The 12,526-nt window shown below is 43.5% G+C and overlaps 1 protein-coding gene across 1 annotated transcript; it reads left to right on the forward strand.

Moving 5' to 3' along the window:
• Positions 1 to 9,830: 9,830 nt before the first annotated feature.
• LOC120564476 (trace amine-associated receptor 13c-like) lies at positions 9,831 to 11,178 on the forward strand. Its single transcript, XM_039809499.1, has 2 exons — positions 9,831 to 10,003; positions 10,360 to 11,178. The coding sequence occupies exons 1-2, from the start codon at positions 9,831 to 9,833 to the stop codon at positions 11,174 to 11,176; spliced, it is 990 nt and encodes a 329-aa protein (XP_039665433.1). The 3' UTR covers positions 11,177 to 11,178.
• Positions 11,179 to 12,526: the final 1,348 nt, after the last annotated feature.

A 12,526-nucleotide genomic window follows, 5' to 3' on the forward strand; every position in this document is an offset into this window, starting at 1 on the left:
AATTAGCAGTGTATGCTATTCGTACCCTGGTGCAATTAGAAATTAATGCCGGTACCCCGCCGGTGCACACAGCAATGTGTTCTATTAATACCCCGTCTGGTACTAATATCAATGTATGCTATCTACACCCCTGTGCATTTACAGTACCTTGGCATATATTTACACAGTTATCCATACTACTCACGTATTATACCTTTTTTGGAATAATATTGCTCTGACATTCTTACCCTAACCATAACCAATCCCACTCCTCTTGCCTAAACCTAACCAACCCAACCAGAGCAGACATATTCATGAGTCTTCCCCTACCACCCTGCCAAAAAAATTTCGCGTTTGCGGACCCTGACTTGCGCAAGTGCACGCAAATTATCCAATCCAAAATAAAAAAATTAAGATCGCCTCACCAGGGAATCAAGCTCCAAACTCCAAGAACAAACCTCAGTGTTCTAACCACTCACCTAGCAGTTAATACAAAACAACGTACAACTGTTTACTACTTGGTGTCTTCAAACTTCGGTTGCTTGGTAACCAGACTTTATACAAAAAATAGGTACTAACTAACAAACTAACAGTTGTATGCTTTCACTGAAGACAGAAAGCGCAACTGTAGTATCCATTTTCCGCTAGAAATTCAATTGTTATAAACTTTAGAGACAAAACTTTCCTAATATGCCAGTTTCTGGTTTCTGCGGTCATGGAAGATGAATGTCCGCCATGATTTCGGTGCACGCGAGCAATGTGTTTTTGTTGTTACGTCACAGGGTGTGAAAAGCTCAGCTGTGTGCCCGAGGCTATTCGTACTGGGGGTGCAAATAGACACTCCAATTATTTTATCAGTTTTAACACTGAAACTATGCGTCAGATTTCATCTTCATATTCAACCAGTTCAACGTGCCGTTTCAGGTCTGCTGTGGATCAGACTGAAGTTCAGATTTTCTTTTGAGAAAGCCGGCGGCAAAGTTTGCCCAGAAATGTCAGATGTTTCCATCCTCACCGACCTCGTCATAAAACTGGTTTAAATGATCGTAGGAAGCCTCCTTGCTGCTTTGTCACTGGATCTGTGAAAGTTGTAATGTGTGAGAGGTTGGAGTCCCCAAGAAAAAGGGTCTGCTTCCCCACCTCCAGCGACCAGTCTTGTATTTTCTGAATGTGCGTGGGTGTGCATGTGGTTCCGGGCACCCTGGGGAGCCAGGCGCTGCTGCAGAGACCCTCTTTGGGATAGAGGTAGATAACTGATGTAGGTAGATGTTTGGGGTGGAATGCGCTTTTTGCTTTTCATTTGTCCCTTCATCATCATTGTTTTGATATCCACCTCAGTGATTGGGTTGCTCCCACAGGGCCCCGCAGCTAACAGCTCTGGCACCTTCTGCTGTTGGTGGGATGTAACGAACTCTGTAGGTGAAAGAGATGAAATGGTGTTACTGCAAGGCAGAGCAACATTGGTTATTCCATTGCTGTGTACAATGTGGGTTTAGTCAGGCAGTGAAGGGGTCGGGATGGAGGAGGCGGAGGGGCAGGCAAGGGACTCAACCCGAACCAATCCAAGCCGCCGGAGTTCTTTGGCCAACAGTGGGTTAATTTCCACACTCACCTGTCGTCTTGGGTTACGTTTAGGGAGTTGGATTGGGAGCGGAGTCACCTTGCCTGGCCCCCCGAGCGCCCCCACCTCCAATTTACAGAGGCCTGAAGGACCGGGTTGTGCATCAGAAAGAACTGGTGGAGGGTGGAGGAAGAAGGAGGTAGTAAGGGGGAGGTAAGTAGGGTGAAAGAGGGGGAGGTAGGTGGGGATGGAAAGAGGGGTGACGTTAGGGTGAGAGAGTAGTGGAGGGGAGGAATTTGGGAGAGATAGGAGATTATGTAACTATGTAGGTTCACTTTTCAACAGAAGTAAATAAGGAACTAGAATTGTTGATATTCCTGCTGATGATGTTTGGGTTAAAGGCTTGCAGTGGCCTCAATGCAGACGGATCATTTAGCATTATTATTATTTGCAATAAGCACTGTAGGATCAAATTAAGCCATATTATTAACTTTATTAACAAGCAACACAGCTGTCACTGAAAGAATTGATATGTTCCCATTCTTGAACTTATTACTTGTCCTGAAGAATCCATACTACTAGCGCTCGACAACATGTGTGTCTGTGGCCCAAATGAAAATAAACGATGCCCGTTCTAGGGCCTGTTTACACGAGAAAGCTCGCGGGTGAAAACAATTTTATCAGATGTGCCTTTCGTTTAGACGCCGACGGCGTTTTTGGGGATTAAAAACATAAAAAAGTGAAACCACCCTCCAGAGTGGAAATCTTAAACGCTCCACCGCCGCGTTCCCGTCTAAAGGGTTAAAACGCAAAAGTCTGCAGCCTCTATTGTTGTGGTGGCTGGCGACCCACATTTACATTTTTACATAAATCAAAATATAGAGTGATTACTCGCCCATGGCCACTCCACCGTTGGGTATCCACAGCCTGCCTATACTTGGTCCTAGATGGCTTTCAGTTTTAATGATATCTGACTTTTACAGATAGCGTCTTTCTCGTGTGGATATGGTATAGGATACTGCTGAAGAAATTCGGTCCATATGTCTATATATTTTGACTGGCAGGACTCACAGTCCACGCCCTGTTGTGCCACCCCCAGACAAAATTGTCAGTTTTCATGTTTTGGTTTGGCGCTACTAGGGAGAGCAGAGGGAGAGAGGAGGAGGAGAGGAGGAGAAGTAGAAGGAAGGTTCTATGCAGGCGCACAGACTTGGTTGTGTTGTGTGGCACTACCACCTAGCTGCCTGGTGTGCATACTACATCAAATTTCACACACTTTTGCGTCACCATATGCACGCAGATTTCCCCCCAAAACGCTTGTCTAAATGCGGAATAAAAAGTGATAATGCAACGCCATTTTTGCCTTTTTTTCTTCAGATTGTTTCCGTCTAAATATAGCCCTAGATGGATTTTGATTTAATGTAGTTGACGTTGATTGGGAAATCAACGTACCATTCTCCCGCTGATCTGGCCGGTGTGAGCAAATAGAGGAAATAGGACCCACAGGAGCATTTTCTGCCTTCATATCTAACCCTAACTGACGCGGTTTTAAACAGTCACCGTTTGGTTAGGTAAATGCACCAAAACTACTTAGTTATGTTTAGAAAAAGATCTTGTTTGTGTAATATTAGTACATTTGTACTTTTATTTGCTAACACCTCCTAACGGTGAAAGTGTATCCTAACTACAAGCAAACAGTGATACCCCTCATACATACAACAAGGGCCTGAAATCAACACCCAACCATGCGCCAAATACAGGTGAATTTTGCCATTGGCGGGTAAAACTGTGAGTCTACCTGCCACGTCGGTGGGTAGAATAATGCTGGTGCATTTCCTGTATTTCACCTTCATCAGGCAAAACATTGGCTGGTGTGGTATCTGAGGGCTTAAAGTTTTAAATTCTGTTATAAAGCTCAAATGTGCTGAGTCATCATGAGCACTGTCTTACAGTTCTTCAAGGAACACACACGCATGTGGAACAAACTATATACTATATCTGGATAATGGTAATATAGTTATATTAATATTGTAATAACATGATATTAATGGGGTAATATATGTTGATGTTTTCAATTCAATGTTATTTATAGTATCAAATCATAACAAGTTATCTTGAGACACTTTACAGATAGAGTAGGTCTAGACCACACTCTATAATTTACAAAGCCCCAAAATTCCAACAAATTAATAGCTACCATCCAGAGTAGCTATGTCTTTAGATAATGAGGTTCGGAGGTGTTTAGGGCCCAGCACAAGAACTTCAGTTTTGTTAGAGTTTAACATCAGAAAATTATAGGTCATCCAGGATGTTATATCTTTAATGCACGTTTGAAGTTCAGCTAGCTGACTAGTTTCGTCTGGTTTCATTGACAAGTATAATTGGGTGTCATCCGCATAACAGTGAAAGTTAATTGATTGTTTCCTAATAATATTACCAAGAGGAAGCATATATGAGGAGAACAGAATAGGTCCAAGCACTGAGCCTTGTGGAACGCCATGGCTAACTTTAGCGTACTTGGAGGATTTATCATCTGATCGATCAGAGAAATAGGACTTAAACCAGCTTAGAGCAATTCCTTCAATGCCAACTAAGTGTTCCAATCTCTGTGACAGGATTGTATGGTCAATAGTGTCAAATGCAGCACTAAGATCTAGTAAAACAAGAAAAAAGTCCTTTGTCTGCAGCAGTTAGAAGGTCGTTAGTAATTTTCACCAGTGCCGTCTCTGTGCTATGATGCTTTCTTAATCCTGACTGAAAGTCAACAAATAAACTATTGCTATGTAGAAAATCACATAACTGATTAGCAACCATCTTCTCAAGGAACTTGGATAGAAAGGGAAGGTTAGATATAGGTCTATAGTTTGCTAAGGTTGGAGGGTGATCGAGGGAATTCTGTGGAAATATTATTAAATCCTCAATTTCAATACCATATACAAGGTCGAGGGTGTGGTTAAAACAGTGCGTCGCCTTGTGCACACTCTGACTGAAACCAATTGAATCCAGTAATGAGTTGAAAGCAGTACTAAGGCTATCATTGTCAACATCCACATGGATATTAAAATCACCTACAATAAGTACTTTGTCTTATTTAAGTACTAAACATGATAAAAACTCTGAGAATTCAGATACAAATTCAGAATACGGACCTTGAGCCCTGTAAATAACAACGAATATAATTGGCTGTAATGTTTGTGTGTGTGGGAGAAGTTTGGAGAAGACATGGAGAAGGACTTTCGGTCGGCACCAAAGTGCTTCTGGAAAACTGTTCACCACCTCAGGAGGGGGAAGCGGGGAACCATCCAAGCTGTATACAGTAAGGAGGGGACACTGTTGACCTCAACTGAGGAGGTAATAGGGCGGTGGAAGGAGCACTTTGAGGAACTCCTGAATCCGACTAATACGCCCTGTATGTTAGAGGAAGAGCTGGAGGATGATGGGGGAATATCGTCAATTTCCCAGGCGGAAGTCACTGATGTAGTCAAACAACTCCACAGTGGCAAAGCCCCGGGGATTGATGAGATCCGTCCAGAAATGCTCAAGGCTCTGGGTGTGGAGGGGCTGTCCTGGTTGACATGTCTCTTCAACATTGCGTGGAAGTCTGGGACAGTGCCAAAAGAGTGGCAGACTGGGCTGGTGGTTCCCCTTTTTAAAAAGGGGGACCAGAGGGTGTGTGCCAATTACAGGGGTATCACACTTCTCAGCCTCCCTGGTAAAGTCTACTCCAAGGTGCTGGAAAGGAGGGTTCGGCCGATAGTCGAACCTCAGATTGAAGAGGAACAATGCGGATTCCGTCCTGGTCGTGGAACAACGGACCAGCTCTTTACTCTCGCAAGGATCCTGGAGGGAGCCTGGGAGTATGCCCAACCAGTCTACATGTGTTTTGTGGATCTGGAGAAGGCGTATGACCGGGTCCCCCGGGAGATACTGTGGGAGGTGCTGCGGGAGTATGGGCTGAGTGGGTCTCGGCAGTAAGTTGGCAGTAAGTCGGACTCGTTTAGGGGTTGCAGTTCGGTGGGCTGGGGATCTCATCGCTGCTCTTTGCAGATGACGTGGTCCTGATGGCATCATCGGCCTGCGACCTTCAGCACTCACTGGATCTTTTCGCAGCCAAGTGTGAAGCGGCTGGGATGAGGATCAGCACCTCTAAATCTGAGGCCTTGGTTCTCAGGAGGAAACCGATGGAATGCCTTCTCCAGGTAGGGAATGAGTCCTTACCCCAAGTGAAGGAGTTCAAGTACCTTGGGGTTTTGTTTGCAAGTGAAGGGATAATGGAGCGGGAGATTGGTCGGAGAATCGGCGCAGCGGGTGTGGTATTACATTCAATCTATTGCACCGTTGTGACGAAAAGAGAGCTGAGCCAGAAAGCAAAGCTCTCGATCTACCGGTCAGTTTTCGTTCCTACTCTCACCTATGGTCATGAAGGCTGGGTCATGACCGAAAGAACGAGATCCAGGGTACAAGAGGCCGAAATGGGTTTCCTCAGGAGGGTGGCTGGCGTCTCCCTTAGAGATAGGGTGAGAGTCATCTGTGAGGAGCTCGGAGCAGAGACGCTGCTCCTTCGCGTCGAAAGGAGCCAGTTGAGGTGGTTCGGGCATCTGGCAAGGATGCCCCCTTGGCACCTCCCAGCTAGGAGGAGGCCTCGGGGAAGACCCAGGACTAGGTGGAGGGATTATATCTCCAACCTGGCCTTGGAACGCCTTGGGATCCCCCAGTCAGAGCAGGTTAATGTGGCTCGGGAAAGGGAAGTTTGGGGTCCCCTGCTGGAGCTGCTCCCCCCGCGACCCGACACCGGATAAGCGGAAGAAGATGGATGGATGGTAATGTTTTCCATTTTGGATGTTGAAGATTAAGAACAAGACTTTCAAACGAGTTATAATTTAGTTTAGGTTTAGGATTAATTAACAGGCTTGAATAAAAGATGGTTGCAACACCCCTCCTCGGCCTGAGCCTCTAGGAATTTGAGTATTAATATGACTGGGAGGAGTGGCTTCATTAAGACTGACATATTATTCATGGCCCAGCCCGGTTTCAATAAGACAAAATAAATCAATGTTATCATCTGATATCAAATCGTTTACCAATACTGCTTTAGAAGACAGAGATCTAATATTTAATAGTCCACATCTAATTTTCCTAATTTGTTCTATCGTTGCAGTCGTTTTAATTCCAATTAGGTTGTTGAGTATAGCGCATCTTTTGTTTACCTTTGATTTAACCGATCTGAGCCGGGGACAGACACCGTGCTTATTCGACTATGAGTGGGCGACTGCTCCAACGGAAGCATATTAATAAAGTTTTCACAGTATTAATTTAAAATATTTGAATATATATATATATATATACATATATTCAAATATTTCAAATATATATATATATATATATATATATATATATATATATATATATATATATATATAATTTAAAATAGTTATATATTGGAAATTTTAACGGAAACTACCAGATGTATTTCTGGTAGTCTAGTTATTATTGAACACTTTCCTACTTATTACTTTGGTAATTACATGTTATTACCTATATATTACCTCTTTATTATCTCACTGTTACCCCACTATTACCATCTTATTACTGAACCGTAATATGCAGTGCTACCAAAGACTGAGTGGCTGGTGGCCAAAAAAGTTAACTTCAGGCCCTGTTTACAATCATATGGTATTAAAAATAAAACCTGCATTAAAACAAAATCTTCAGCAAGTTAAATGAGGCAAAGTTTGTGTGTATGCTTATTAGCAGAGCCAAAACTGAAGTGCCAAACTCATCTCCCAGTAGATCAGTGTTTGATGGGCTAAATGACCATTTACTTTGTTGTGTATAGTGGGCATTGTCAGGTCCCGTGAGATTTGATTTGTCTCTCTGTGAACAATGTTTTGCAGCCCATTAGTGGCTCCTAAAGGCGGTGTGCTGAACCCCTCTGGATGGAAGTTTGTTCACACCTGCATGGGTTAGTCAGATGGTGACATCTCGACCAATGAGGTGTCACTGCCAGCAGAGGTGTGAAGACAAACAAGCATCAGCATGAACCCATCAACATATGATGTAATCATTACTGAACAGGACTGTTTTTACGGTTGATATTGTGTCTGAGAATGCAATAATTTAATCAAATTGGAATTTTTTAGATTTAAATTAAATTACCATGTGTAATGTGAGAGGGGTTGCTGCCAGTCACAAATCCACAGAGAATTATCTCCCGACTGTGCAGCTCCTCTCAGCTCTACAGACTGTTTTTAACTCACTGGTATTTTTGTTTTAAGACCCAAACCTTTACTGTTATGGTTCACTCTCACAGCTCTAATGATAATAATAATAATTCCATACATTTATATAGCGCTTTATCATAGACCCTCAAAGCGCTTCGGGGGGGACCACACTCTACCACCACCAATATGCCTTACCATGCCAGACGCTCACCTCTCATCAGAGTCCATTTCAGGACTCTAAAACCCACTGTACCAAAGAGTCTGGTGTAGCTCAGCAGCAAATAGACAGTTAGAGACCAGCTGGTGAATAAAGTGGAGGATTTAGCAGGTAAAGAGGGTTGTAGTGCTGCCGGAGTGCACCAGAAAGTAGGGAAGGGGCCAATTGAGCAAAGCATTAAATAAGGACACAAAGTATAAGAGCGCCAAATTCCGTGTAAGAAAGCAGGTTGGGGTGGTGGATGGGTCAAATTAACACAGGACTTTCAGCCAGGAGACCGGGACCGTGTCCTGTTTGAAAACAAAAGTAGTGGGGTGTATTTTCTTATCAACTACAGGGCGTCAATTCATACAATGCTCCTATGGGTCGTATTAGAGGGTAGGAATGAAAAAAAACAACTATATTGTCATATGGTTTGGAAGACTTGTTGGACCCTTTAATATCCTACTGGTTCTACTTCTGCATCTTTTGGTACTGCAGGGTGGGTGGTGAACATCCAGTGGTGTTATTTATTTAGTGCTTAACAACAAGACTGTGCCAGCCAAATTCAATCAGACTGCAATGGAGAGGATAGATGGGAGGTGGGAAGGCCCGAGGCTTGCTGACTGTTTGACTATGCTAGCAGGCCGAGAATCAGAATAGTTATAAGTCGGCAGGAAATCAAGCACGGGGCTAGCGGTCAACCTGCTTGACTCCAGAGAGGCGCTAGAGGGCCCATGAAGGCACTGGAGGTCTGGGAGCAGAGTTTGGAAGATTTAGAGGAGACTGGAACAGGCTAAAGAGAGTCAGGTTCTGGAGCAGAGCTTTCACCTGAAGAATGCCACTTGTTGGCCAAACTCTGGCACCACTCACAGATGGCAGTGAAGAGCGCCAGGAAGTAGTGCGCAGGTGGATGGGAGACCGATGGTAAAGTGTGAGGGCATCTGGTGGCAAGTCTGGAAAGTTCTTTAGAAGTGCATGGGCCTGGGGGTAGTGACAGGAACAGAGGGCCTGACAGAGCAGAATAAACTGCTGAGGCAGCCGTCGAGACACTGAGATGGCCTAACAAGATCAAACCAGACCAGCTGTTCTCATAAACCATACCTACATATAGCTACGAATAGTAAACTACGGTAATTCTTATGTATTCCAGGTATTTATTACCGTCAGGGCAAGTGTCTCCCTTGGTATCCCCCTCCACAATTTTTAAAGTTAGTCTCATTCGAGCGAGCAGAAATCAGCTTTGAGAGGAGAGTTTACCTTTCGAGAGCGTGTCTGCTCTCAAGCGCACGCAAAGCAGACAGTCACGGGCACATGGTGGCTGCTCTCTACACGTGATGCTTTGTTTTACACGCAAAGGTGCCATTCTTTCCCTCTCCCTGTGTTTTGTTTCACACTCGCAGCTACCTTTACAGCTCTCGATTGTTGAAATTATATAATTTTCTCATGAGCATGTTTTATTAAGTTCTTGAAGACTTAAGGGTTTGGTAAGCTTGGAACTAACTGAATCACTGACCTGCCGCCCAATTGTCTAAGGATAAAAGTGATTATATCTGCTCCAGGCCATGCTGTTGCATGTGTTCAGCTGGGTCGAGATCTGGAAAGTCTGGAATCTGGGGGTGACAGAAGATTGACAGAAAGTAAGAACACCGGAGGATTGAGAAGAAAAATGATTATTGAAAGGCTTGTGGACTAACAGAGAAAGTGTAGGAGATGACGTTGTGATGGGTTGAGCAAAAAAAAAAGACATCAGTGTCCAACAGAGACTGAGAGGGAGAAAGGGAGGGGTGGAAACAAGGGTAGAAAGAGATACATCTTTATACGACAGAGTTTGAGGCAGAGAGCTGAGGTCTCTCTCATCCTCCCACTGATGATGGAGACACAGGACGGAGCAGAGCTCTGCTTTCCACAACTCTTCAACACCTCCTGCAGGAAGGTGACATCTCCTTGGTTTGAAGTGATGCTCATTCACATTTTGCTCTTCTCAATTTCTCTGCTCACTGTAGCTCTCAACCTGCTTGTCATCATCTCAGTCTCCCACTTCAAGTTAAGATTATGTCTCAACAATTGAAATTTTACATATATGAATACTTTGTGTGAGTTTCATAATCCTGGTATTGTGCAAACTGGCTTGATGTCTCAATGTCATGTCTTACAGGGATGCTTGAGGGAGCCATTGATGATTTTATTAGTAATATAACACCTGTTCTTCTCATATTATGATGATCAAACTGACTGCTCAGAATAAGGCCTGTTTCTATGACAGATCGGGAAGAAAACTCATGAGTGTTTTTGGAATGATTGTTTCGATTGTTTCAGAAAGAACTAACATAAAAAAATGTGGTTTGTCATTTAGATATAAAGACTTGTTGGTGAAATTGTGCTTTTCTCTTTCCCTCCAGGCAGCTCCACACACCCACCAACATCCTCCTCCTCTCTCTGGCTGTCTCAGACCTTCTAGTGGGCCTCTTGGCAATGCCGGGAGAAATCGTCCGAAGAACATCCTGCTGGTTTCTTGGTGACTTTGTGTGTTTTCTTTATAATTATCTTTCAACCATCATTTTCGCATCCTCAGTAGGTGACATGGTGCTCATATCAGTTGACCGTTATGTGGCTATTTGTGACCCTCTGCATTACAACAACAGAATCACTGTCAACAGAGTTAAACTCTGTGTTTGTCTGTGTTGGCTCTATTCTGTTTCCTACAGCTTTCTCTTTGTGAAGGATGAACTGACTCAACTGGGGAGGTATAAATCCTGCTACGGAGAATGTGTGTTGGTCGTTGACTATGTCTTGGGAGCTGTAGATGTTGTTTTGAGCTTTATTATTCCTTTTACTGTCATCATAGCTCTGTATCTGAGAATATTTGCCGTGGCTGTGTCTCAGGCTCGTGCCATGCGCTCTCACATTACAGCTGTCACACTCCAGCATTCAGAGACTCCAAAGGCAAAGAAATCAGAGCTGAAAGCAGCCAGGACTCTTGGTGTTCTTGTAGTTGTGTTCCTACTATGTTTCTGCCCATATTTCTCTGTCTCTCTTGCAGGTGACAGCTTGGTCAATGCTTCATCTGCATCCTATGTTCTCTTTGTGTTGTATTGTAACTCTTGTCTAAACCCTGTGATCTATGCCTTGTTTTACCCCTGGTTTAGAAAATCAGTTAAACTCATAGTTACTCTTCAGATACTGCAGCCTGGCTCCTGTGAGACCAACATGCTGTAGAGAGGGGGTGGAGGGACTGAGATCTAAGGATAAATGAATGAATATGTGCCTGTTGTTCAGTGAGTGAATGATCAAATACAGAAGGTGAACATATGCTTTCCTGTCTTTAAGTCTAAATTGTGTATGAACAACAATAGAAAGGCCTGTGCTGTGTATTTTTCCTCTCTGATGCTGCTACATTTAAAGAACGAGTCATAAGCACCATATACTGTTTCTAGTTAATCACCCAGTTTAAAGCAAGCTTTAAATTCACACGTGTATGACACTTATGCAGTTTTTGTTTCCAGTATAGAAAAAAATCCACTGCTGTGTTTCAGATAAAACTGTCGGTACAAAAACATCATCTTCCCTTTCAGCTTAGGAACAAAAGTTGTTCTAATCATTTCAGTCAAGTGTCAATTCATATTTGATCCCTGTATAACATTTATTGATGATCTATGCCTTGTTTTACTCCTGCTTTAACTCAACTGTGACATCTTGACCATCTGTAATATTTTAACTCTTGTCTAAATCCTTTGATGTATGCCTTGTTTAAGATTCAGATACTGCAGCCTGGCTCCTCTGAGACCAACATGCTGTGGAGGGACTGGGATCACACTCGGTCTGAGGAAAAAAGGAATGAAAATGTTCCTACTGTTCAGTGATCAGTTGTATACAGAACGTGAAAATATGCTTTCCTGTCTAAAAGTCTAAATTGTGTATTAACAAAAATGTAAAGGCCTGTGCTTCAGCTTTATCTTGTTGTGTATTTTTCCTCTCTGATGCTGCTGCATTCAAAGAAAGAGTCATAAGCACCATATACCGTTTTTTTAAGTAATCACATATTTACATATGTATGACACTTATAAAGAGTATCATCCAGATAGTCAAAGACACATATGTTTACAATGTCTCTGAGGTTTGCCAACCTGCAGGGCATTGATCAGTGTCAGAGACAGAACCAGATACTCTTAATGACCACTGGGGGTGTCAAAGGCTATTTTCCAATTGTCCCAAAATCCCACTACGTGATAATTGTTTCTGAGGTGTGAAGCTGCATTTAGTCTGTAGAAAACACAGCCCTCTCATTCATTTAAATGTTTGTAAATTTGTCCCGCGTGTTACTGTGGCGCGTCTCCCGGCGTTTAAGGCGCCCTTTCCCCGGCGTTTAAGGCACCCTTTCCCTGTAAGTTTTTTCCTAAACCCAACCTCCGCCATCCCGTTATTGTGGGGCGTCCCCAGTGGGCCGCCTCGCGGGCCGTCTCGCGGGCGCCTCCCGGCTTATGGAGCGACCTTTTCGGCCGCCTCCTGACGTCCTTTCCCCGAGAAAATAATGTGACATTTACACTTAAAAAATAACGTGACATTTAC

The sequence above is a fragment of the Perca fluviatilis genome, chromosome 1, assembly GCF_010015445.1.
Source record: "Perca fluviatilis chromosome 1, GENO_Pfluv_1.0, whole genome shotgun sequence".
Classification (NCBI taxonomy): domain Eukaryota; kingdom Metazoa; phylum Chordata; class Actinopteri; order Perciformes; family Percidae; genus Perca; species Perca fluviatilis.